At 43.8% G+C, this 27,338-nt stretch overlaps 1 protein-coding gene across 4 annotated transcripts in view; it reads left to right on the forward strand.

The window, feature by feature from the left end:
* The window catches only part of CSNK1E (casein kinase 1 epsilon), a 49,313-nt gene extending 22,454 nt beyond the window's left edge, over window positions 1-26,859 (forward strand). For 3 of the 4 annotated variants that reach the window (XM_081928889.1, XM_081928891.1, XM_081928890.1), the window contains exons 3-11: window positions 7,733-7,843; window positions 7,965-8,113; window positions 8,758-8,986; window positions 18,144-18,314; window positions 19,941-20,089; window positions 21,586-21,778; window positions 22,118-22,257; window positions 23,493-23,558; window positions 25,224-26,859. In XM_081928889.1, coding sequence (XP_081785015.1) covers window positions 7,733-7,843; window positions 7,965-8,113; window positions 8,758-8,986; window positions 18,144-18,314; window positions 19,941-20,089; window positions 21,586-21,778; window positions 22,118-22,257; window positions 23,493-23,525 — 1,175 coding nt within the window. In that variant the 3' untranslated portion in view covers window positions 23,526-23,558; window positions 25,224-26,859. The remainder of the gene's footprint in view (window positions 1-7,732; window positions 7,844-7,964; window positions 8,114-8,757; window positions 8,987-18,143; window positions 18,315-19,940; window positions 20,090-21,585; window positions 21,779-22,117; window positions 22,258-23,492; window positions 23,559-25,223) is intronic. The other variant, XM_081928892.1, reaches the window with a different exon arrangement.
* Window positions 26,860-27,338: the final 479 nt, after the last annotated feature.

The following is a 27,338-nucleotide window of genomic DNA, read 5'->3' on the forward strand; positions in this document are numbered from 1 at the left end:
AGGCTTTAAAGATCAAAACCAACTTCTTGAATTGGCCTTGGAATGTAAAGGCAACCAGTGCAGCCGAGCCAATATCAGCTTTATATGGTCATTTTGTCTCAAGTCTGTTTGCAATTGGGTATCTGCATTCTGCACTATCCACTGTTTCTGAACAGTTTCCCAAAGCAGCCTCATGTAAAGCACAGTGCAGCCAGGTTACCGGTTCAGATAGGTTGTAGTTGCTCAGCAGCCTAAGCTTCTGGAAGGTGGAACTTGACACCACTTCAAGTAACAGCAGTGGATCAAAAACTATGAACCTGGTCTTTCAAAGAGAGCTCCCCATCTCCAGCATGCTGCACACCACTCAGCTGAACAGGTGAAGCACCCACCAGCAGCATCTCAGTCTCATCAGGTTTAAGCTTCACTTGATGGACACTCATCCAGTTGGTTATTGCAATTCAGCACATCACTGCATCACCTGCAGAAGGTGAAAAGGCAAACTAGAAATGAGGCCCCGTTTCTAGTGACAGCACGCTTCAGAGCTCTGTATGACTCCTGCTTTTGTGTATGTGCTAAATAGCATGGAGGACAGAACCAGCCCTGTTGGACCCCCTCACTGGAGAACCCACAGGGGCATTCTGTATCCTCCAAGCACCACCACCTGGAGCCAACTATCCAAGTAGGAGGCACTGCAGCATTGTTCCTCCAGCCCAGCAAGTCATCCCAGAAGGATACCATAGTTGATGGTATTGAAAGCTGCTGAGAGACTAGAGCATCAAAAGGGTCACACTCCTCTGTTTCCACTCCCCCTCGACACAGGTCATAATCCAGAGCGTCGAGACGATTTCTGTACCCATACTGGGCCTGAATCCTGATTGAAATGGATGTAGAAAATTAGTCTTCTCCAAAGAGTGCCTGGATCTGCTTGGCAACCATCCTCTTGAGGAACTTTCCCAGAAAGGAACCTCTGCAGCTGTTCTGAAACTATTTTGAACTTCTGAACCCAGGGGTTTCTTTAGGAGTAGTCCACCACCACCTTCTTCTGGTGGCCCAGGCATTAATTACCTCTCTGGCTCTGCCAGCTGCCCCCTCCCAGTCAGGTTTTGTAAGCTAAAAGGGACAAGGGTCCAAAATGCAAGTAGTTGCACAAACCTGACCATGTACCTTCTCCCAAGTCCTCAGGCTGCAGGATCTGAAACTCATTTAATGATCTTTTACCAAAAAAAGTGCTCCAGGCCACCCCACCAGAATTGTTTGTTTGTGTGTAATTATCTCTGCTGACTGTTGATAACACTTCATGCACTAATGGACGCTAATCCATAAAACCTGTTACAGTGGTACCTCGGGTTACATATGCTTCAGGTTACAGACTCCGCTAATCCAGAAATAGTGCTTCAGGTTAAGAACTTTGCTTCAGGATGAGAACAGAAATCGTGCTCCGGCGGCGCGGCAGCAGCAGGAGGCCCCATTAGCTAAAGTGGTGCTTCAGGTTAAGAACAGTTTCAGGTTAAGTACAGACCTCCGGAACGAATTAAGTACTTAACCCGAGGTACCACTGTATAGTCTTCAAGGTGTCATACAACCTCTTGCTTTGGCAATATCTAAATGTAACTTTTGATTGTAATAGTCAGAGCTGTGCATTCTCAGTGACTATGTCCAACATGGGATTTGGAAATGGAGCATATTCCAGTATCCTAAGAGTGGTTTTGTGTGTGTGTTTTTTAAAGCTATAGGACACCAGAGGGGTCTAGGAAGCTCTGTGTGCATAATTTCCTATGGCTGAGAGCCTAAGTTTCAGACCTCTGTAGAACCTCTTCCCCTTTCACTTGCCTTATTTGGGGCAGAATATGATATGCAAAACATGCATAATATATCCAACTTCTAGAATGCTACTTCCTTTGTATAGGCATTCTTTAGCTGCTGAGCGTTGCTAAGTGTAACAAGCCTGACACATTTGTGGCAAGACTATAAAGTTAAGATTTTGCAACCCCGGAAGCCCTAATTGTGTAAGCTTGTTATAAGCAAAATAAGTGGTGCTTCTGATCTTGCAATAACTGATTTCTTTGACATAACACTGTCCTCAGCATTCACAGACAGGCTAACAGCTTAACTGGCACCAAACCGCTCAAGCTAGGTAAACCAATACTGATTACAGAATAAAGCAGGACCAGAAGGGGAGAAGAAACGTGATTTAATTATAATTTTTATAAGTGGTAGGTAGGGGAACTGAGAGTGGAAACTGCAAAGAGTGAAAATGGTTTCCTGGACATAAAAAGCATATTCCAGAGTCTCACTTCCTCTTGCTTCCCTAGCTGCTTTGTAAATCAGGGTTAGATGTTTGTTTATATCTTAAAGTGTTTCTATACTACTATATCATATAATGTCAGGACAGCGTACACCATTAAAACATAAAACACTTTTAAAACAATGCAGATACTGAGGTTCCAAGAATGCTGGAACGTACCCGCATGACTTCTGAATGACACATCCTAGAGCAGGATTCCTCACCCTCGGCCCTCCAGATGTTTTTAGTCTACAACTCCCATGATCCCTAGCTGGCAGGACCAGTGGTCAGGGATGCTGGGACTTGTAGTCTCAAAACATCTGGAGGGCTGAGGTTGAGGAAGCCTGTCCTAGAGAAATCTGCTTCTTCCTTACAATTTTGCATGACCTGTGCTAATTTTAATTAGGAATCTTGCTTGTTTAATTACAGATGAACTGAAAGTGAGCTAGTTTTGCACAAGGTGACAAGTCAGTTCCTTTTGGAATCTCTTTCATTGGGGCCTTCTCTCTGTTTGCTCTCCCTGACGAGCACGACGAGCCTGTTGCCAAAATGAATGGGATGATATTCTGCATCATGCTGCAGTGAAATCACTACAGCACAGTGTGGCGAGGTGGGAAGCATCCCTGTTTCCAAAGCAACTGGGGCAGTGCTCTGCCTTACTAGTATAGTGCAGTTGCCATGACAACTGGCATGTTCCCTCCCTGTGCTGAGGGCGCAAAGCATTGACTATCTTCTGCCCTCAATGTCACAGAGCCAAGACATGGGTACATAGCCTCATGATGTTATGTTCCCCACATGATCCCTAACTGGTTGGGATCACTCAGAAGAAAGCAGAGCCCTCTACCCCACCCAGCTGCAGTGGCACCACAGCAGAGGAATAAATTGAGAGCTGTGAACAGTACCAAGAAAGATACTATATACATGCATTTCAGTCACGGACTTAGGTAGGCCCAACCCTGCCTTGTTACGTTATGGGGTGGGCTCCCTCCACCCAAATAAGTAGATGGTGAGGGGTCTTGGTACAGTGGTTGCGAACTTAATTCATTCCAGAGGCCTGTTCTTAACCTGAAACCGTTCTGAACCTGAGGTACCACTTTAGCTAATGGTGCCTCCCGCTTCCGCTGCGCCACCCCCAGCATGCGATTTCTGTTCTCATCCTGAGGTAAAGTTCTTAACCCGAGGTACTACTTCCATGTTAGCGGAGTCTGTAACCCAAGGTGTTTGTAACCTGGGGTGTTTGTTACCCGAGGTACCACTGTACATGCCAAAAGGATGTCCTGGTCTTAGGGTCTTTGTGTTTAACCTTTTGTTTAAGGGGAGGGGGAAGCTGAAATACTTAGAGAATTAACTTTCATCAATTTATTGTAATCAAAAGATTATATGCACACACCATTACTGCAACAGCTTCCAAAATGCTATAGATGTTTTGTCATATGTATGCTTGATTTGGGCGGCATTTGACTAAGCTTTACTCAGATTAGACCCATTTAAATTAATGGACTTTATTAATTTCAGTGGGTCTGCTCTTGAGTACAGTCTTGTTTAATACCATCCATTATTTCTTAGCTTGGATGCCTTATGCTCAGGAAAGACAATGGGATGTATGTGTTGGCTGGGGATTGCCACTTTATTGGGTTAGAATTCCACCTCTGAATGTTCATAAAATGTTTTTCACCTTCTAAAAGCTCTGCTTTTGCCTCAAACTTTTGGGAATGCAAATTTAGCACGGTCCTAACATTTAATTGTTAAATAGTTGGACGTAATTTAATATATAAACTGAAAATAAATGGCACCAAGAAAAAAGGAGGTCTGCCACCCGGGCAAATTTTGCATTTTGTTGATGGGAAATGGTAAGGAGTTACACGGGAAATCACTGGAACAACTATTTTTAGAGCAGCAGAGAGTCTCGGCCCAGATTCAAGTAAGCCTCAGTTCTGGCCCTCAGCTGCACCTGGCTCCTTACATGAGCACTGCACAGGAGCGCCTAGGAGCCAGGAGAATTGGTTAGAGATCAAGGCAAGAGAGGCTGTAGCCTTCAGAGTTGAAGAGGAGGCAAGACAGGAACTGGGCAACAGTCAGAGTGGTCAGGCCAGTGTGGGGAAAGGAAGTAGGTGAAAAGGATGGGTAGGCAGGGAGAGAGAAAAAAAGCCTCTGGAGGGAAAAGGGCCAGGAAAGCCAGTGAAGGAATTTTGAAAGAGGTACAGTTAATATTTATTATTTTTCTAAATAAAATAGTGCATTGAGAGGCAGGGGATAAGAGAGGAAAGCTGTTGTAGGAGGAAAAAGTGGATGTAAAAAGAGCAGGGAGAAGGAATAGGGTGAAATTAAAATGTGAAAGGCAGAAGAAGTGATGGGAGATGAATTTAAAAAAAAAAATTTTTTTTGAGGGAGGGAGAAAGAAATAGAAAATAAAAAGCTTTCTGTGTTTAGAGCATCTAGATCTGCAAATTCCACCAGAAGTGTAGAGGATTGAATGTTACCTTTATTCTAAAACCTGCCATCCAACCAGTTGATTAAAAATGTGCCTCTGTAGCAGTGCTTAAAAACTAAAAGAAAAAAAGAATAAAAAGCCTTCTTAAGAAAAATTGAGGTCTGGATTAGCCCCCTCAAGGCCTGGTCAGAGTGAGTCTGGTAGACCTCATTGGGAAGAAAATTCCATTGGGAAGGCATGACCACTGGTAAGGTTCTGTTCTTTATAGATGACAGTTTAGCCACCTATCCAAATTAGGGCCACAGCAGCAGATTGAAGGCTGTGGGAATGTTTGCATGGAAGCAGGTATTTTAGCACACCCTTGGATTTGGTTAAGACTTGGGTAGGCTGTTGAGCAGATTAGGAATAATGAGGATGAAAAACGTTGATGTGCTCTGAGAGGGCTATGTGAGAGTAAGATGGAAGTGGCTTTTGGAGGAGTTGATGGCCTGAGGGTGTTGAAGCAAATACTTGAGTAGATAGGGTTAGATACTAGTGGCCCAAGGTCTCTCTTGAACAGGGGAGACAGCCACTTGCTTGCCTAATTTGTGAATTAACACTGCCCAGAATGGCTACATGTGATTGGGAGGTGACAGGACACAGAGAGACATGGGTGGACTTGGAATGGTGCAGCAAAACTTCCCCAAGGATATGAGGCTACTGTATTCAGGTATGCTGTGGAGCCTCATACAATGAGGCCCAGCAACACTCACTCTCTCGTTTTTGTTACAGATAGGTAGCCGTGTTGGTCTGCCATAGTCAAAACAAAAAAAATTCCTTCCAGTAGCACCTTAAAGACCAACTAAGTTAGTTCTTGGTATGAGCTTTCGTGTGCATGCACACGAAAGCTCATACCAAGAACTAACTTAGTTGGTCTTTAAGGTGCTACTGGAAGGAATTTTTTTTTTGTTTTCTCTCGTTTTTGTTAGCTTCTGACCTACAGAATTGGAGTGTCCTGAAATAAAAGCCATCTCTTAACAACATATTTGACAAGTCTGAGATTGGGAAGGAGATTGTGGCGCAATCGTTGCAGGCAGGCTGAGTGCAAATCTTGCTGTTGTAATTTTTGGCTGGTGGAACCTCTGTGTTCCCATAAGGGGGGGAAATGGCATGCTCCACCCTCTTCTCTCGCAACCAAAAGAACAAAACAGAAATGATTTATTTAAAAAATAAAATAGGGTTGCGTGCAGCACTTAAGCAATTTCTTGTTTTGGTGGCAGCTAAATTTAGCTCCACCCGTGTCAACATTTAATTAAATGAGAAATATAATGGTACCCTGTGTGTCGTAGTCCCTGTGTGGTTTAATTTGCTAGTGAATCTTTTTTCTTCATTCAGAGTGTGTGAGCTAATTGATAAACCAAATGGGATTTTAAAAAATATTTCCAAAAGTATAATTGCATGCTTCGTTGTAGAGGAGGGCACCTGAAGAGAGGGAGCAGGTGGGACTGATTGAGGGACTTAACAAAAAGAAGCCAGTTGATTGTTAGCTTGCTTGTAAATGGTTTCACTGCAGAAATAATAATATGCACATTGTTTTGATGGCAGTGGCAAGAGTCCTAGGATACAAGGTGTGTGAACAAGAGCTACTCTGCCAGAAGGATACCTCAGTGCTAGGAGAATTCTGGTGTTTACAGTGCTTGCAAAGCTACTGTGCTTTTGCTGCCAGTGGGAAAAAATGGGGTGTTCCATACATTTCTGGGGTACATCAGCATGGTGTGTCTGCAGTCTTGTCAGTCATTGATCCATGATGTTGCTGGCTCCCTCTTTTATGTATGTTGTCCTCGCCCCTTATTGCTGCCCATTCTGATCCTCACTCCTGATGTGAAAACACTTTTTGGTGTGTGCTCTCAGCCCTGAAGGCCATTTTGCACATTGCACAATGGCGAGTGTAGGTTTGCCCTCAATAAGACACTCAGCAGTAAGGTGTGCAATCAGTTGCATCTTCCTGAGAAGTGTCCCGGCATGATGGATGTGTCTCTTTCACACTTATAAAATGCAATGTGTGAAGTTCCAGGTTTTTTTACCCTGTGTAGCTAGGGTTAGATAATTTCCCTGCCCAGTGCCGACCTAAGAATTCCTGGCTAAATTGAGATTGTAATCTAGTTATTTATTTAGGTTCATGCATTATCTGCTTGACCAAATTTAGCACCTTGGGCTGTGTTTTTTTTTAGTAATTGTGGGCAAACTGGTGAGCCACTTACATGTATTCAGATCTCTGCTTGTGGCCTCTGATGCATCCTTTTAGGAATGGCCTCTTTACATGGATGGTATCCCAACACTTTAAATGTCTCTTATGCCTGTGGTATATTTATTGCAGCTGATACATGGCTTATGATGAATGTGCTAAAACCTTCACAGCATCAAACAGCCTCTGAGCTTTCCATGCCATTTGAGGCTGAAAAGTGCAAACAAACATTTAGCTAATAAAAGCCAACTGTTTGTTTATACTTTTCACATTCGGAAGGCTCCATCCGGTGAGTAGTTCATCACCTGAGGTTTTGAATGCGTTTTTTTAATCAAATGCTTGCTTTGGCTTGAGAGTCTTAATCTCATCCTAGCTTGACTAATTATAAAACAAAAGATTTGCCTCAAATTCTTAAGGTGGATCTGCTACCCAATATTAAAAAGGTTAGCACCATAACCTTTATTTTGTGAATAATATAAGCGTTTTCACCCAGGTCATGTGCAATGGAGATCCAGTGTGGAGTGAGATTAAGAAGTGTGTCAATAGGACCAAGGAGACATGGAGTTCAAATCGCTTGCCAGCCATAGCTTGATGGGTGACCTTGGGCCAGTCATATAGTACCTACCCAATCTACCTCACAGGGCTGTTGTGTGCATAAAACAGGGGAGGGGAAAGAACTTCCCTAAGTTCTTGGATGATAATGATGATGGTGATGATATTTATACCCCGCCCATTTGACGCTGTTTCCCCAGGATGGATGAGATAGAAATGTACTAAATAAATAGTCATTCCCCCCCTCTTTGTTTTCATGCAGGTGCCAATATTGCCACTGGGGAAGAGGTAGCCATTAAGTTGGAATGTGTGAAAACCAAGCACCCGCAGCTCCACATCGAAAGCAAATTCTACAAGATGATGCAGGGAGGAGGTAAATTCAGCGAATAATGACATACGAGTTGCTGTGAGGTACAGTGGGGTTTGGATATTAAACCTTGGTGCCTGCTTCTTGGTTTCTCATAAGGGGTGTGTGTGTTTCTCTTCCCTCTTAGTGGGCATCCCTTCCATTAAGTGGTGTGGAGCAGAGGGTGACTATAATGTGATGGTGATGGAACTTCTGGGACCCAGCCTGGAGGACCTCTTCAACTTCTGCTCTCGCAAGTTCAGCCTCAAGACTGTTCTGCTCTTGGCAGATCAGATGGTGAGTTCTTATAATCTGTTCTTTATGCTCACGTGTGCCTTTCTTCTCAGCTCCCTTCTTTGTAGCAGTAGTTCAAGATTTAATTATCCTAAATTATTACACTTGAGTGGGGAATGGAGAAAATGTGTACAAAGGGTGTCTTGTTCTGCAAGAGCTGGAGAAGCATAAATCCTCATGTAGGAGAGATGGGGTGTGTGTAGCGTATGTGCTATTGGCCAGTGTTGGAAGATGTTGAGGGCAATATGAGGTGTGTTGCTAGTCTTGGTAGTTTGTGATGCACTTAGACCTGGGTGCTCTGAGTACCATGTTTCCACACTCTCTTTGGCAGCAGCAGCAAGAAAATCCTGCTTCTGGCTCCCAATTTGAAATGTTCTTTTTGAAAACTTATTAAGCTCCAGAGGTCCTGGGATTAGGCCTACACTTTCACTTTCCTGCTACCGAAGGACAGAAAGTTGGGATTAAAAGAAAACTTGAGGTTCCCTGATTTCTCTTTCAGATAACATTGCAAGTTAGAGGAGACTTCAGGTTAACCCTCTTGTGTGTATGCGGTTTGCTCTGTAGCTTGCAGTGCTATTTGTGGCCTTGGTTTCACAAATTTCTGTGTATGTTCTCCTTCCCGGCACCATTTCCCAACCCATTTTCAGATCAGCCGTATCGAATACATTCATTCCAAGAATTTCATCCACCGAGATGTGAAGCCAGATAACTTTCTTATGGGGCTCGGCAAGAAGGGCAACCTTGTGTACATCATCGACTTCGGCCTGGCCAAGAAGTACCGAGATGCCCGCACTCACCAACACATCCCCTATCGGGAAAACAAAAACCTGACTGGCACAGCCCGCTATGCCTCTATAAATACTCACCTTGGAATTGGTAAGCTTGTCTTGTTACTATGGAGAACATGGTTAGGTGGAGAAATGTTGTTGTGGCCTTCTATATGTTGCTGGGCTCCCATCAGCCTGCATAGCCAGTGGGCAGGGATAATGAGAACCTTGAATCCACATGGTCTCCACCTTTGCGTTAAACAGTAATCCATTTCATAGTGGTTATAATTTTGCAAACTTGTGTAATAACTGCAGGGTACCACTCAACACTAAGCTGAGCTTTCTTAGTCTGCAGTTGTGTGCTTTTTCGAAGTTCTGACATGCCCCAGGCCAAGGGTCATTTAACTGGCCCATGAACCGCCCCCAAACAGAGCTGCCCGTTCGGCGAGTCTCCACGTGCTGCACTAAACCAGCGCAGCGCAGGGACTCGCTTCCATGGCGCTGGAAATCGCATCTGCACAGATGCCGGAAATTGCAGGCGCGCAATCGCGATCCAGCCCACGGGGGGATCTCCACTGGAGTGAACCGGCCCAGGCAAGGTAAACCTTGCCGAACCCTGCCCCAGACACATGAGGCCACCTTTTTTTGTACAGCAGGCCGAGGGCATTCTCTTACTTGGCTCCTTTTAGACTCCTTTGTGATGCTGTTGGGTAATGTGTGAGCTAGCAACCTAATAACTAATAACACTTAGCAATGGAAGCCCGTGGCATTAGTATCCAGTATGAGGTCTGTGTTTGAAACTTCAAATGGTGTAAACCATTCAGCATTTCAAGGAACTGATTACTCAAATTTTACACAGTGAAAAGAATTCTAATGCGCTTTTTTGATACGCCATGTGAGGCAGTCTTTTCTGAAATGCCAAATAACTATTTTCAATGCCTTCCTGTGTTTGGATAGAGCCAGGGAAAGAATGCCATTTTTCTCCCCCCTACCCCCTCCCCCCAAAAATGGCACAGGGGAAATGGTCTAGCAGATCTGTGTACTCTATGTAGGCTGATCCTTCAAGAGTTCTAGAGGTCTTACTAGCCACACCCAGTTATTCAGGGGAAATGTTTTATCTCTTAAGTTTTAGTTGATTCTGCTCATTAATCACAGTTTGCAGCCCATCCTATGAACTTAGTCACAGTGTCCAACGGTTAGGCAGAACATTTTGTTCTATGCTGGTTACCCTGTCTCAAAAAAGGAATTAAGAGAGCTGGGGAAGGCTTAAAGGAGAGCACAGCTGAAATGACCAGGGACTTGGAGGATTGGAGAAATTTTTCACCTTTAGTTTAGGGGGAAAGGATGGCTAAGGGGACACGGGAGGGTATAAAATCATGAAACATTTCGAGAGAATCTGATATTTTATATCTTTCAGAGTACTGATAATTTATATATTTCAGGTCCTTCAGGTTGCTAAAAATTCACCTAAGGTTAATTATGTTCATGCAATGCATAATTAACTTTAGATTAATTGCTCAGATGGCTTTTTTTAAGGGGGAGGGAGGATTAGACAAACGTGTGGAGTCTTTGAATGGCAATTGGCTATGAAAGCTAAAAATGATATTTCCTACCAACAAGGTATAACTGTTAACATCATGCTCTGCTTGGAAGCTTACAAGGGGCTTCCTGCTGGATATTGGATCTGTAGCGTGGCTCAGAAAGGCAAGTTGTTGTGGGAAATTCCCATCCTCTGCTAGCATTTAACTGTGCTGCTGAAGATGAAAGGAATGCATAGCAGAACTGAAGCAACAGTAGAACATGTTTTTTGGGCCCTTTGGCAGCTTAAGCTTCTGGACAATTGGCCAGTGACCTGGTCAGTGCATGATTAAATGTCAAATGTTAAACAGTCTTAAAATTTATCTGCCATGATGACTTCCTTTTGCTGCCTTGCCAAAAGAGAGAGAGAGAGAGCACTTATACCACATGTCTCAAGACCTGCTGTTGCCCCCCTGGGAACTTGGAACGTGCAAATAATTTTTAGGCATGCAAATAATTTTTTATAGCTGCAGGAAAGCTGCAGAATATCTTCTTCCCCATTGTGTTGAAAACAACAAAGCAGTAGTGTTGCTGCGTGGAAGATTGGAGGATCCCAGTACTGTAAATACGTTCTGCATCCCATTGAGATCAATAAGAGGGAAAAGTTTCACGTGCTTTGTGTTTTGAGATACATTTACTTGCATTTTCTTTAGTGGGTCTGTTTCTGAGTGATTGGAGGTGTAGGGAGTGGGCTTCACACTCTCTTCCTTGAATAAGGGGTTGTTGTTGTTTATAGTGTTTGCTAACATATTTACCAGCTGAGCAAAAGTGACCCAATTCTGGACAGAATATGTCTAGTACCAGTGTCCACTGGTAATGGGGTACAATCCATTCTTCAGCTTTAAATAATCCTAATAAGCTCCTAGGGAACAATGGGGTTCCCAGGAGTAGAGCTTTAAAATAGTATTATTATCCCCATCACTGGTCCCTTAGAGAAATATTAGTTTTGGCTTTTTGCATGAAATTCTAGCTGAAGGAGACTCTTAAAACGTGGAACCTCATAACTAGGTATTTGCTTTTGCCATCATGGCAAATTGTCTTCATGCCATTTGGTTGGTTGCTGTGTTCTTTTGATAAAGATGCATATGTAAGAATCTTGCAATGATGAGCTTCATCAGCGGTAGCCAACATGGTGCCCTTCAGATGTTGCTGGACTTTAACTTGCATCATCACTGACCGTTGGCTGTACTGGCTGGGGCTGATGGGAGTTGTAGTCCAGCAACATCTGAAGGGCACCATGTTGGCTACCGCAGTGTACATGCTCTGTAAAGGCTGATTTTTCAGACAGCTTGGTCTTTTTTAGATAGCAGTACAGTACTGTACGCCGGCTCCCTTGGCCAATAAAGCGAGATGAGCGCCGCAACCCCAGGGTTGGTCATGACTGGACCGGTCAGGGGTCCCTGTACCTTTACAGTATGAAACAAAAAGCAAATTATTATTTTTTAAATGGTATGGCGAGTCTTACACAACTATATTGTGAGGACTAGTGCTTATTACTGATTCAAACAGGAATCTGATAAAGAACTTTCCTAATAAATTAGTCATCCAATTAGTTTCATGAATGTGAGAGACCAGTTGGTAGATTAGTATTGTTTGGGATGCTGTATATGCTCTTAAAAATCATTGGGGGTATTGGTAGAATATGGTTGCTATTTGTATATATTTCTCTCTTATTTATTGTGTAGATGCTCTGTGCTTTGCACATTGGAATTTTTCCTTCTCATTGTAAACCATTTTGGGTACCTTCTGTAGAAAAGCAGAATACAAATAATAATCTTGAGTTGTGGTCTGTGATAGTTTATGAAAAGAGCTGACAGACCACGGTTTGTGATCAGTCAGCAAATTAGAATCTGAAACCGTGGTTTGAAATTGGGGCTCATGTTGTTTTTTTGGCATGCTGTGTCCCCCTTGGCCAACCATAGTTAAGGTCTCTGATCTGCCTCCAGAGGTCATTATGCCTGCAAATGGGGATGCTGAATAGACGGAAAATGAAATCAGATAAGCAGCCCAAACCATAGTTGTGAACCGCCCTGAGATCTGCGGGTGAAGGCCACCCACAAAACTATGGTTAGTACAAAGCAAGATTTGCCTGTTTTTAGTTGCCTGGATTGCTAAAATGTGTGTTGGTCTTTATCTGCGCCTGTTGTGCAGGCCATGTGTACGTGCAGCAAGATTAAGAAGTTTACAATTGTCATGCAGGTTGTGTACAACTTCCTGCGTGGTGTTTTTCGTGTAAGAATTTTTTCATGGCTGAGAGGTTCCTTAGTCAAGGTTCTTTCAGCAAGGCTAACTGCTAGACTGTGTATGTAGTAGCCATGCATAAATCAGTCCCAGCTGCTGTTTGCATGAATGGATCTTTTGGACTCGGCAAATAAGCAACTAAAGTGTGTGTTTGCATGTTGATTGGAGGGACCTTAAGACTCAGCAGTCTGACTTGCGTATTGTAATGAATGTTTTGACATTCCTCTTAGAAAGGCATACTGTATAAACCTGACTGATCTAGATATTTCAACCTTAAATAGTAACCTGCTGGAAATTCTGCTTTTTTGTTTTTCATTTAAATGAGTGGCTTGTCTAATTCTTGCAAGGCTAAGTGATCAGAAGCTTTAAATAAAAAAAAAAAATATGTGGTGGGGGAAATCAAACTCAGGAAGCTGTAAATCAGTAAGCTACATTGAGCATGCAGATTTTGGAAATGTATTTTTTATTATATATTATCTTTTATGTTTGGATATTGTGGTACTGAAGGGCGGGGTGTAAAACACCTTCACTATTGCCACTTTACTATGCAGGAATTTACTTTAAATGCACAATACTGAAAGGCAGGGTTTAAAACACCTTCACTATTGCCACTTTACTAAGCAGGAATTGTGTTTTACTTTAAATGCACAATTACAGTCAGAGTTCTTCATTTAAAGAAAAACAAGTTTAGTGACCAGAATCTCATGTTAGATTATGACACAATATTATGTGCAGTACTATGATCTATTTTGAGGCAGGCCTACCAACTTGGAAGCCCCTGGACCAAATGCAGCATGCCAGTCATAGATTGCTGGCGGTCTGGGGCTGGACAGTCGCGCCCCCAGGCTGACCCTCCGTGTTAACATAAACTCTGCACTACCGAAACCTCGTAAATAAAATGGGCTTCAGGCACTTGTTGTACGCAAGGCCTAGTGGATTGTCTGAAGTCTTGTGAGGAGTCTAGGCAGGAGTTATAATTGGAGCCGGCAAAGCTTTTAAATGGACGTTTGACAAGTTTGCCATTATTCAGAGTCTAGAATTTTGTGCTTTAAAAATACCACCTTCTGAATTGGCAAATGTGGCTGGTTGACTTCATTTTGGCTGCCCAGATTTAGCAGCGATTTTAATGAATGAACCTAGTACATTTTTAATTCTGTAGTATACTTGTGTTTGATTTTTTTTTAGGAAGGAGGGGGGGAAATGCCTTCTGTTGAACTTAATTTGGCTACAGTATTCTAAATTTGAATGTGCAGTGCAGTGATTACAGTGTCCAGAGGACATGCTGGGTGTGTATCTATTCAAACACTGAGTCAAGCGCTTCACCTGGACCTTGCAGGAAATAGTATTAGGAGGAACAATTTGGAAAAGGCAGCTCTCTAGTCAGCATGGAGTCGGGCATTCCAGTCAACTTTCACATGCTCAAAATATGTCTTCCAGCATATCCTGCACACTTTAGATCTCGAGATATATGAAAGAGACACCCAGAAGTGCCCAGGGAGATGGCCTGTAGCAGACTTTGTCTAAATAGCTGGAGGAGAAGGGCATAAATATCCGAATGGTGATTCCTCCCCTCTCCTTGCTCCAGCTGGGCCCCAGAGCCTTCCTGCTGATCCTGCCTTCTAGCATCTATAGTTGATTTCATGCCAAAGTGTAAAGCATTATCCACACACTCCAGGTCAGGGAATCAAAATTTACTGATTTATCTGATTTTTAATGCCAGTCAGCAGTAGGCAGAATCAAGCCCCAAATTGGCGAGATGTTGCCTGACGCTGACGCTGCTTCTCCAGTGGGGTGTGGGTGGCGCAGGTGGCTGTGGCAGGGCAGGGCGGCGCTTCCTGTTAATGCCCCAAGTGGCAAAATGGTTAATCATGAGCCTGGGCCCCAAGCACTCCAAAGCTCCATTCTGATTTATGATTCAAAATAGCTTCTGGTGCTGCGGGAAGCAGTGAAAAAGTAGAAGCACGCCTGCTTCTCACGGTTTTTCCGCTGCCATGGTGAAACCACCTACAGTGTCTGAGGCCAAGTCAATGTGAATAAACATAAAACTTTTCAGAAGTTACATTAAAAACAAAAACAAAACCCTGCTCCTCCCTGTTAATGTGTTAATTTAACATTGTTCTCACAGAGAGGATTCCACAGACAGTTGAACGCGTCTGTTCAGCTGAAGGAGCTGTATGACTTGAGTTGTGCCACAACAAATTTATTAGCATCCTTTAATGTGCCTCAGGACTTTGGTCCTCTGCTGTAGCAAAAACAAACCAAAGGAGGCAAGCTTGTGTTTAGAATACAGGATAACACAAAGTCTCCACCCAGGAGCCCAAAGGGTACGCAGGTGCTGAAACTTCCCCTCGAGGCACCTCCCTGAAGTCTGTTGCTTTTCTCTGAGGAGAGCTCTGGTGATAGTTGTGAGCTCAGCTGGAAGAAAAGTGCTGGGGTGAGTGGGGGAGAGGCTGTGGCAGGCACAGGCTCAGGGTGCCCCTGCCAAATGAAGAAGGACCTTTTTGGGGGGAATAGCATCCTGGCAAGGGGACAACATTCCCAGGCACTATCCTGCTGGTCTCCTTTTGCACCAAGTAAAGGCCTTTGTGTTCACCCAAGCCCTTTAAAAAAGTCTTATGAAACCTGGACTATCCGTGTTTACCTCTTGGGGTGCGGTTTAAATGTTCGTTGCATTTTTCTTTATATTACACACACACACACACACACACACACAGAGAGAGAGAGAGAGAGAGAGAGAGAGAGAGAGAGTCAGTGAATAAACTGACCAGGTAACATTACCGGTATGTTATGTTAGAAGGTGCATAGAAGATATATATGCATATAGATAGGTAGAAACACACAAAAATACCTCTGCTTTATATATGACTGGGGCAACCCCACTTTTCAAGATTCACATTTCTGCACCTAACAACTTTTTTCACTTCTTTGTTTATACCAAAATAGTGCTTAAGGCAGCTAAACAGTGATAAACTTGTTTGTTAGCTTGTTCATTTCATTTGTGAATTGCTTCTCATGAAGCATCCCAAAACACTTCAGCAATAAAAACAAATATAAGAACAAGTTTCAAGTCCAATAGGGAGACACATTGGGTTTTTAAAAATACCCAGTAGTTGGGGAGAAAGGTCTTTGGTGGGTACTGAAAGGGTGATAGAGAAGACATGCCTGCCTTATATGAAACACAAATGAGTTCCAGAAGATGTAAAATGCAAAACATGGGTACTTCTCTGGGGTTTGTGTGGTCTGTTTTTTTTTAAAAAAGAAAAAGCTACAAGCTGCTTTTCTCCTACTGTATTTTCCCCTGTATCTGTAAAACTTTAGCAGTTTAATTTGTGGCGGATTATATAATTTTGTATGGTAGCGTTTGTTTTAGAATATTGGGTTTTGATTACTTACTTATTTGTAACCTGCCTTTCTTTTAGGAAGCTCAGGGGAGTGCACACCATTCCCCTCCCTGCGTATTTTGTCCTCACAGTAACCCTGTGAGGTAGGATTGGCTGATAGTGTCTGGTCCAAAATCACCCAGTGAGCTTTGTGACTATGTGTGGATTAGAACCAGAATGGCTGTACAGTACTTCACTTTGAGACAATGAAATCCTTTCTCAGTGATTAAAAATTCACTTGGGTCGTTGCTGCTACTTAGCCGCAGCACGGGTGCTGAGGATAAAATTGGATCAAGATGCATTGTAACCTGCCTTGAACCCTTATAAGCTAGCTGAGTTGTTATTAGGGAATGCTGGAGAAATTAGTACAATGAGAAAACAGCAAAAGGGAATGCTGTATCATTTTTCATACTGACAGTGTGATGAATATTGTTCAGTCTGTATACTAAATAGATCTTTTGGACAGGAAGCTCTTTTCTGTATGGATAAATCTTTCAGAGACGGAGCTTATTCCGTAGTAACCTTCCTCCCCCCCCCCCCCCCCCCGTTCCTGATACGATCCAAACAAGGAAATGGCACAGATACAGGGAAGAGAAATCCAGCCACTGTAGAAAGATATTTCGGCCAAATGCACGCTAGAGGCCAAGTAATAAAGGTCAGGGCCACAGTCCATCACAGTTAAGCATGCTTAAGCCCATTTGATATCAATGAGCTTAAGAGTGCTTACCTCTGTACTAGATTTTATTTTTCTTCTCCTCAGCTGCACACTGAAATATGAACGGTTTCTGTTCTGTTCTTGTTTTTTACATTACTAGTGCTATCTGAGAATTTTTCAGCTATTCTGGCATACGGTAGGGTAAAAAGGCAGGGTCAGCTGAAACTTTAGGGAGCAGGAAACCTGAAAAAGCAGAAGGATAGACACTTGGTGCCACATACGTTTTGGTCATGTGTGTTTCTCTCTATATATATTTATATTTATATAAAAAATAGGGCAGGCAGACAGAAGTTATCCCTTTATCAACACACTGTGGTCTTGATGAAAATCACTTCCTTGAAGCTGCTATTTGCATCAGGGGGGAGTTTGCATTTAGACAGCGGCTGCTATTTCAAAAAGACAGGCCAAACCCACATGCGTTAACATAACACACAGTTTCCCCCGCCCTGAAACCAGTGCTAAATGCGGGTGTGCCATCCTTCTTAGCATCTGAGGAAGGACAAATCATATACAAAAGATAAGTTGAATTCTAAAAAGCATCTAGAATTGATTTGTATCATCAGTTAGTACAGAGCCTTGTAAATAAGCCCAGAAAAGTTACAAGCCTTCTACACATACACACACACACACACACACACACACACCACAAACACACACACACCAAACACACAGACACATGGGCCTGCTAAGGGCTAGTAGAGGAGAGATGACTCTGTCCCCATCCTCCAGCAGGCTGTTGCCTTGCTTTGATGGGAGTTGAGGAGATGGGTTTCTTCCTCTGGCTGCCTGTTTGTTTTCTGCTGGGCACCACCAACCTGATCCGTTGTCTGCATGCTATTCCTTGTCACCCATGGCTACTAGGCAAGTGCTTAAAAACAAGCCTGATTATACATTTACTTTGGGTTATTAACTTTGGCTTCTGTTGGTCATGGGGAAAGGTAACTATCGAAGCCTTGATTATAGGAAATCTTTGCCTACAGCAGTTTCCTCAGAATCTCTTCTTTGCAGTCTTGAGTGCCTACTTTTTCAGAAAAAAAGAAAGATAGCTGAAACTCCAAAGATCTTGAATTGTGTACCAGTTTCAGTACCTCTTTTCCCTTCCATGGTTTTGTGCAACACATAGCCCTGCCTGGATCTCAGTCTTGCCACATACTTGCAGGACTCCGTCAGAGGGGATGAGCGCTGGGCCTGCTTTTTAAAATATAAATATGAACAAATCTTCATTTCTTGGCAGGATAAGCCAAATTCTCTGTTCTGTAGCTTGTCTAGATCATCACCTTGACTTTTCTGACGTAATGCAAGCTATTGCTGGAATAGCTCTGCTTCATGCATGTGTGTGCATCTGTTTCCAGAACAAAGTCGCCGTGATGACTTGGAGAGCTTGGGCTATGTGCTGATGTACTTCAACCTTGGCTCGCTGCCTTGGCAAGGCCTGAAGGCTGCTACAAAGCGCCAGAAATATGAGCGCATCAGTGAGAAGAAGATGTCGACGCCCATCGAGGTGCTCTGCAAAGGCTACCCTTGTAAGTTCTTCCTTTGCATGCTCAAGTTGCACATGCCCTTGCATCTCCTTCACTCAGAGATTCGTGTCTCCATAAACATACTCAAATTTGTCTAGTTGCCATCTTTGCATGTGCTCTGTGACCTTGCTACCTATTTAGGATCGAGATGAACGTTGTTCCTCTGATTGCAAAATATTGGGTGAACAATCTGAGTCTTTCAACAAGTTCTGCCCCAGTAGTCTAAAAACTGTAGCTAAAGGGGCTGCCTCAAGAGGTAAGGGACAAGCCTGGGGAAGGGTCACAGCTGAGTGGCACAGTATCAGTTTTGCATACAGGCGGTCCCAGGTTCAATCCCCAGTTAAGATTAGGAGAGAGCTGTCCGAAACTTTGGAGAGCTGCTGCCAGTCAGTGTAGACTCTACTGAGCTAGATGGCTTAGCGGTCTGACTTGGTATGAGGTGGCTTCCTATGTTCCTAAAGCCTTGCTTGTACCTGAAGCAGTCCGCTGGGTATATGTTGGGCAAGCTCATTTCAGAGTCTCCAAATATAGGCCTCTGGGGCTTACGCAGAGCAGGATTAAGTCCATATGCTATCCCCTTTATAGAGGGAATTGGAAGCCTTAAATGTGTGTATTCAAGTATGTTAAGTCGCAGAGTGTGATGGACAAATTTCACTGCCTATGAACAGATGCGCAGCAGTCTGTTTTTCCTGCTTAAAGCATGGTCTCTCCCTGTACAGCACCAATACCAGAGGTGCATGCCCTCCCAATATACAAGTCCTGAGCCTCGATGGGCAGACCTGTATTTGTGAGAGGAAGGTCTGAAAATCTGGGAGGAAAGTGGAAGGGGTGGCATGCAAGCCTGCCTGTATGTTATTTCTCTCTGGTTTTGGGAAAAGGGAGGTGAATTTGGGGGCATGTATTTGGCAGGTTTCTGTGAGAATAAACTGGGGTAAGAAAGGGTAGGAATAGTCATGTACCAGCTACCTCTGCAAATGGACGAAATAAAAAGGGTTTTTGCACCAGGTGGGCTTTAGGCTTGATGACAGAAGAAGCACCACAGCTGAAAAGGTCTTTTCTTGGGTCCATAATATGACCCCAAGAGGATAGACAACAAAAATCTTAACTGCTAGCTAGGCTTGTTTTCCTTTCCCAACATTGCTGCCTAAAGTTGGTGTGAGAAATAGCCAAAATATGAAATGAACACAACCATATAACATGTTCATGCTCCTCTGGCTCTTTGAAGTTGGAGAATTTATCATTGTTTATTTAAATCCTGAAGAAATTAAAACATACATAAAATAGAAAGACAAACAGGAAAACTGAAACATAATAAAAAACCATAACAGAGTAATATTAACAGCAGATAATGTATCTAAAGATCTAAAATACATTAAAAGATATTAAGTCTGGTGAAATTTCTGGGGGAAACGAAAAAGGCTTCACCTGGTGCTAAAAGTTGACAACTTAGTGCCGGGTGAGGGTCTCAAGGGAAGGCATTCCACAACTGCAGTGGCACCTTCAAAAAGGCCCCTCTAGTAATCTATAACATGAAGACTTTATGAAGGCAAAAAAGAGAAGAGCAGTGCCTCATTGGGGGGACTGCTGTGCTTTATGGCAACCAATAATCTCTCCCTGCTTTTCTCCCAGCTGAGTTCTCAACATACCTCAACTTCTGCCGTTCGCTGCGGTTCGATGACAAACCAGATTATTCTTACTTGAGGCAGCTGTTCCGCAACCTCTTCCACCGCCAGGGTTTCTCCTATGACTACGTGTTCGACTGGAACATGCTCAAGTTTGTGAGTAATTCCAGTTCTGAGCCTTTTTGTTGTGTCCTGGAGTCTGTGTGTGCTTGTGAGCTGCAAGTGGAGGCGAGTGGGGTGAACAATAGGGATGGCCATGCTTGAGGGTCTCTCTTTTATTGATGGGCTCTTGTGTTCACACATTATACTACTAATTCTTTTTAGTAGCAGGGTTCTGTGTCCTGACCTCAACTGCTGTTTGTTTGTTTTTCAAATTAGAAGCAAGTTCAAAACCCTGTATGGCTGTAGAAATAAGCTTGGAAACAAGTGCATAAAGATCACACCCACACAAATCATTTAAATAATATTTAAACTGCGTAGCTTCTTCCAACAAATCCTGGGAACTGTAGCTTGCCCCTCACAAAGCTACAATTCCCAGTACCTTTAATAAACTACATTTCCCAGGATTCTTTGGGGGATAAGCCGTGTGTTTTAAACATATCATCAGGATGTGACCGCAATCTCAGAAGACACACGATGGGGCTTCTTGTTCTGCACTGTTCCTTGTTGGACCATAGCCAAATCTTGTTGTGATGAGGCCTAAAGATATGCTGAGGTGGCACTGTAAGTTAATGGAAAAACTTAAATGTTTAGTAGTTGTGTTCTTAGTTTTGGCCTAACCATGAGAGGGAGCATGGGCTGGTGGCTGGTGTACCCTCTCGCTCCCCTTCCCTGAATGTTCAGCTTTCTTTTTTCTTAAGTGAAATCAGTCTCTGTCCTCAAACGTAAGTTGATTAGATATTAGATAACAGTATAAGAACAAACCAAGCCCCTGATCTAGCAGGTTGTAGGGGGCAGTTGTATACCTGCACCTGGCCTTGCCTGGCTGCCTCCTGCAAAGGAAGCTTCACCCATCAGCAGGAAAGACCTTCCGCTTGCATCTGCCCTAACAGCCTGGGAGCTGGCACAGCAAACGGGCATTTACCACCACCTTCTGTCCTGCCTGGCATGATCATTAGGTCTGTTGATGCAGCGCTGGCTGCGTCACTCCACTAAGCTGCACCACTGCCCCCCATGAGTTATGGTTGCAGCATAAATTCCAAGCATTTGTCTCTCATCTAAGCGCCTTGGCACTCTTATGTCCAGAACACTGGAAGGCAGGGCAAGTTACCATTTACTGAGCAGCAGCAGCAGCAGAACATTGCCTAAACTTCTACTTCTTTTCAGCGTGAAAAGGGTAGAGACTCATTCCAATTTTTTAAAAAATAGAAAGAAAAGGAAAACTGAACATTCAAGGAAGGAGCCTAAGGGGGTTCACCGTCCACCCGCCCACACTCCCTATCATGGTTAGAATAAACAAAGAAAGCAAAATAAACCAGCATATGGAAACTGTCCTGTATGATTCAGCATGACGGTTTTCCTTCCCCCCTCCCCTGAACTCTTATCTCGTTGCATGTGCATGTAATTCTGCATATGAATAAAGTGATTTTTACCCCCCTTTTTTTAACCTGCTTCTAAAATCTGGATGCGTTCTGGGGTGTTTGATATTCCAGGGAGCAGCCCGGAATCCTGAGGACATGGATCGGGAGAGGCGAGAACACGAGCGAGAGGAGCGGATGGGACAGCTCCGGGGTTCAGCTACGCGGGCACTGCCCCCTGGACCTCCTGCCGGAGCCACAGCTAACCGCCTCCGCAATGTCGCTGAGCCCATGGCCTCCACACCCACCTCCCGCATCCAGCAATCTGGTGAGTAGAGGGGAGGTCACATGCAAACCTGTTCTCTGCATAGCAATGAATTGCACAGCCATGGGCTCGTTCCTAAGTAAAGTAAATCCTCTGTATGTGTAACTACAGCTGCTCACCTTCTTCACTGCTGCTTGCTCTTGCCTTTCCCATTCCTCCCCCCTCTAGTGGCGGCAGCAGTGGTGGTTGTGGGACTCTTACCCCGTCTCCGCCCTGCCTTTATCCTGCTCAAAATTTAGAGTTTGAGCTCCAAGCGGAACAGGCTCTTCCTCACCCCACTTTTTCTTACATTGCTCTGCAAAAAGCATCAATTTTACAAGTTAGTAATTTGCCCCTTGCCAGGAAACACGTCCCCCAGGGCAATTTCACGGGTGGACAGGGAGCGGAAGGTCAGCATGAGGTTACACCGAGGAGCCCCTGCAAACATCTCCTCGTCTGACCTCACAGGGCGGCAAGAGGTGTCACGGATTTCAGCGTCACAGGTGGGTTCCTACCAGCGGCCAAGTGGGGCCAGAACTGCTTCCATCTGCTTGTGGGCTGTGGCTAGAATTAAGAAAATAGTAGAGTTAAGAGTCTCACCAGGTCATGTTAATCTGGTAGGTACCCAGTTGGTGCAAATCCTTATTCTGCTTCTTTGTGGGACTGCGTTAAAAATGGCCTGCTCCTCTGAAAGCGATGGCAATTACATCCTTGTGTGAAAGGGGAGAAATTACCAACCTTCCAGCTGTTGAGAATTTAAACATTCTGGCAGCCCAGCGTGAGAAGCAGAACAGCTAAGCTAGCTGTGTTGCAGGGCTTATCATACGCTGAAGTGAAAAAGAGAATCTTTAGTCTGAATTCTTGTGTGAAGTGCTATCAGAATAGTCACGAGCCACCAAATATGTACAGCAAAAATACATTACGGCTGCTAATCTGCTTTTCTCCAGCCAAGATACATATGGCTCAGACCCATGGGGTATTTTGTAGATTAATAATAGTTCATTGAATTATGCTTGGGAGTCAGTGTTGCAGTGCAGCCTGTGTGCATTCTTGTCTGCTGATGTCAATAGGAGGCTCTTGCGTTCCATACTAGTTGAACTTCCCGATTCTTTTCAAAGACACAGCCCTATTGCAGTGATTTATTCAAGTCAACAACCAATATGGATGATTTTAACTAGGGAAAAAAGAACAAAATCCTTGGACTAGCTGGAACTGGTAGAAAAGCACTCATGGCTGCAGCAACTGCCTGCTTCCCCAAACTGGGAACAGGATCAGCCAAAGGATATGTATCATAGCTGTCAACTTTTCCCTTTTCTTGCGAGGAATCCTATTCGGAATAAGGGAATTTCTCTTTAAAAAAAAGGAAATGTTGACAGCTATGATATGTATGTGTGACACTGTCTCCTTGGAATCTAGGAACCATCAGTAGTCATCATTGCCTCCTTTTTTATGGATTTAGTTATAGCTTTATTAACTAATCATCAGTTAAATGATTCTTGAATCTGCTGAAAAAGAAGTCAACTGGGAAATAAGGTTGAAGTGCATTCAGTGGCAAGCCATCTACCAGTACTTTGATGAAAATAATCCTGTGTTTGTAGGTTGTTGAATGTATTCCTTGGAAGGAGGGGGTGGGGTCTTGTTGAGACAAGGGTGGGAGAAAGAACTTGGATGACATCTCTTTACCCACCCTTGCTAAAGTCCTCTCCTGCAGCCTACTCACTTTTCTGTTTGTTTGTAGACAAGTGTGCCATTTGATCACCTGGGGAAGTGAAGAGAGGATTCCACCGGACCAGTGTTTGCTTAGGTGAGTCTCTGCCTAACCCCTTCTCTTTTGTCTACATGGATAGTGAATCTCCATGGGTTGATATGCTTCCTTTTTGCATGTAACCCCAGCATAATGCCCCATGGTTATAGAAATGGCACAGTCTGTGAACAAGTGGGATGTTTGAACAGCTCCAGCTGTTTAGAACCTATGACACAGAGATCTAAACCTTCATTCTCTCTGTGTCTCTTGGTTGGTAAATGTCCCAGGCCCACCCAGTATCACAAGGCCATTTTTGAACATTAATGGGCATGGCTAAACTTTGGCTAACATGCCACGATTAGCAAACCGTATAGTTTATTGCTGTGGAAACATGTAACCCTCGGCATATGTTAAGATACTGTTGAGGAATGCATTCACTCTACCAGCTCAACTGCTAGGAGCTACTACCTAACAGTTGTAGACCTCACCCTTGAGTCTCACTCACATGGGACTCTTGAAAGATGCAATGTGCACAATTCTTTAGCACACCATAGCTTGCTTTATTGTCCCCTTGGTTAGACTGCCTTTTCCAAAAACAGCTTGCTCTGTACTTCCTTACTTGGTTGGAAAGGAATATGAGGCAGGTTGCTACTTGCCTTTATTGCAGAGGGTGAAGGAAGGCAGCAGATTAAGGGGGAAGAGCAGTGACTTGAGTCCTCTTCCCAAAAGCATGCAGATGTTGATGTAGGAATTAGCCACTGCTGTTTTTAAAAGCAGGCCTTTATCTAGCTTACAGGACTTGGTCCTAACACTCTAGCGCTCTTTGGGTGTTCTTCCCTGTGTAATTACCATTGTGTGGGTGGCGGGGAGTGAGTGCGGATATGTTCCCTGGCCTCACCTCCCCACCCCCCAAAATTACATCATTGTAGCTTTTCCCATCACTCCCCTCCACATCTTAGGGCCTGAATTTCTGAATCAGGAAGCCTGCCCTGCTTCTGTAGGCTCCCTCTGCCATTATGATCTGAAGAAGTGTGCATGCACACAAAAGCTCATACCAAGAACTAACTTAGTTGGTCTTTAAGGTGCTACTGGAAGGAATTTTTTTAAATTTTGTTTTGACTATGGCAGACCAACACGGCTACCTACCTGTAACTAGAACCCTGATCTATCAGGGTTCTCAATTGTGCCGGGAGCATCTTGTGGAGCGGAGCAGCCTGCCAATTGCAGAAGTTCAGCCCCCAACCTGTTCAAAGCTGCAGGAGTGTTGATGGTGTTGTGATCAAAGGAGAGGGGTCGTGGAGTGTGCCCCTAGAATCGCAACACCCTTCTGATTTAACCCACCTTTCTTGCTGTGTAGAATTTTGACTTTTCTTTGGGAGGTGGGAAGAGGCTAACTCTCCTTGTCGGATGCTTCCTGCATTAACTAAGGCGAGCATCTTTTCAGTTTTGGGGCTGCTTCCAGGATAAAGCAGTGTATGCCCACGTTGCAGGTACATTGTGAAGCTGAGGGAAGGAACAGGAAGCACCATGTATACTATTTCACAAATGTCCTTTCTAAAGAGGGTCAGTGGCACAATTGGCTGACACATTTTCACAAGAGTTGCTGCTGTGTGTAGTAGTACTAGTAGTAGTTATTAGTAAGATTTGTCGTAGGGTCTCCACTGTTGGATGGGGGGGAACGTTTTTAACAATGCTCTCTTCTTTTCCCCCCTTTTCTTTTTCTAGTGTCTTCACTGTATTTTTCTTTTAAAAAACAAAATAACAAAAACAAATTTAAAAAAAGAAAAAAAAGAAAAAAACCCCGATTTTTCCCCCCTGCCAGCAACAAGGAGAGGAGCTGCCCTATGCTGGCGTCCATGTCTTTTCTGAGATCGTTGCCTGCGTTCCCGAGCCCAACTTGCCTTGGACAAAGTCACAGACGCAGGAGGAGCCTTGCCGAAACACCTCTGCTGCTGTCGCGCAGTTTCATCTCCGTAGGCCTTGCCCCATTTCACGCCAGCAGGCTGTGGCCAGCCACCCCCAGCTTCTCGCTCCCCCTTTTTTTTTTATCTGTTTGTATCATTGGAAAAAGGAAAAAAAACCACACAACACAAAAAAATCAAACCCCCGACTTCCATATTTTTTAAAAGTTCGGTTTGTGTAAGATGAAATTTGTTTCCAGCATAATTTTAAATTCCGTTGGGATTGTGGGGGGGTTTTGGGGAGGGGAGGGTCAGGGGCGGAGGAGGAGGCAGAGGAGGATGTTTGCGGCAGACTTTTACAATTCCAGGCCAGAGTGGTGTCAAAAGCTGGCTTTAACATTCATTTTAAATGTGAACTGCGGTTTCTAGCAGGCGTTGCCTTTGTGGGTGGCAGGGGCCGGGGTGGAGCAATGGTGGAAGAAGCATTCAGGCATTCTTTCCCTAGGGGACACCACTGCCCCTCTGTGCATTCGCGGGCATGTTGGGAGATGCAGACCAACGAGTCGAACTGTACTGGCACAGCGGCAGTTGCGTGCGAAGGGTGTGCATATGGGGTGGAGGCATGTGCTACACAAGGCAGGAGCAAATGTGAAGGACGTGGAACTGTTGCCTGCCTCATATGCAGGCAGTGGGGGGTGGGTGGGTGGGCGTCTCTTCTTTTTTTAAAAAAAAATTGAAACAAAACTGTTTGCGTGTGTTTAGTTTATATTTTTTTAATTATTATTTTGTACTTCCTCAGGAGCCGGGGAGGGTGTTGAGGACAAAGGGGGAGAGGTATGTGAAAATAACAGTGGGGGGAGAGTCCCTGCTTTTACTTCAGGGGGTTGAGACTTGTGTACCAACAGTTTCCCAAAGGACAACCCCAGCTCAAGACGCACAACCTCTCCTCACGAAAAGGTGTCTCCCACCCTCTGTATTCAACCCCCCATTACTATTTTGTTTTTAATAAAGACTTTAGGCTTTCCTTAAGAAAACCGATCCATCCTGGGATGTGCATTGCCGCAGTCGTTACCATGCCCTGCAGTCCCTTGCTTGGCACACTTTCTTAATTTTATTTTTTACTTTGGACAGTGTGAAACCATTGGAAGTGGGGGTGGGGCTTGGCATATTTGGTTCTTTTTATTCTTTCTATTTAACACACAGCTCTTTTTATTCCCCCCCCTAATTTATTTACCCTGCTTACTGTGTCTTTCTTCCTTTCTCTCTCTCTCTCTCTCTCCTTTTTTTAATTAAAGTAAAAAAAAACAAAACTTTTTATTACTTTTAAAAAAAACAAAAACAAAAAACCTTGAAGAACTTTGGGGGGGATTTTGTACTTTTTTCCTGTGTAAATATTGGACTTTTTTGAGCTTTATCGTGGTTGTTAATTTGAAGTAATAAAGTAGAAAATGATAAAGTGATGGAAGCATCTGCCTTTTTCTTTCTTCTCCTCTTCCCCTTCCAACCTGGCTGTGATAATGTCATGTTGGCAGGAAGTTTCATCTTACATATAGCCTCCCTCCTGCTCTGTTTCCAAGTTCCAGGAAAAAGATTGGCAGGGAAGAGAATGTACACCATTTGTACACCTAAAAATAAAGCTGATCTGGCCTTCAGGTTCATAATTGATATTGGTCTGATAGCAGAAGAGACATCTGAAATGTGATTCTCCTGAAGAAATGCTGCCTGCGTTTTGGGCTTGAAGGAAGAATAGTGTGCAGAACTAGAAATCTCCAATTTGGTTCAGGGGCCCTTCACTTTCTATTCTTTTAGAGTTCCAGATGTTCAAGCCAGTACCACAAATACCAACAAACTCAAAACGACACTTCCAAGCCTTCAGCCGTGAACTCCATTAGAATTTAAATAGCATAATTGTCACAAGTTAAAGAGCAAAAATGTCATT

The sequence above is a fragment of the Podarcis melisellensis genome (assembly GCF_964234715.1).
Source record: "Podarcis melisellensis genome assembly, chromosome: 10".
Taxonomy (NCBI): Eukaryota; Metazoa; Chordata; class Lepidosauria; order Squamata; family Lacertidae; genus Podarcis; species Podarcis melisellensis.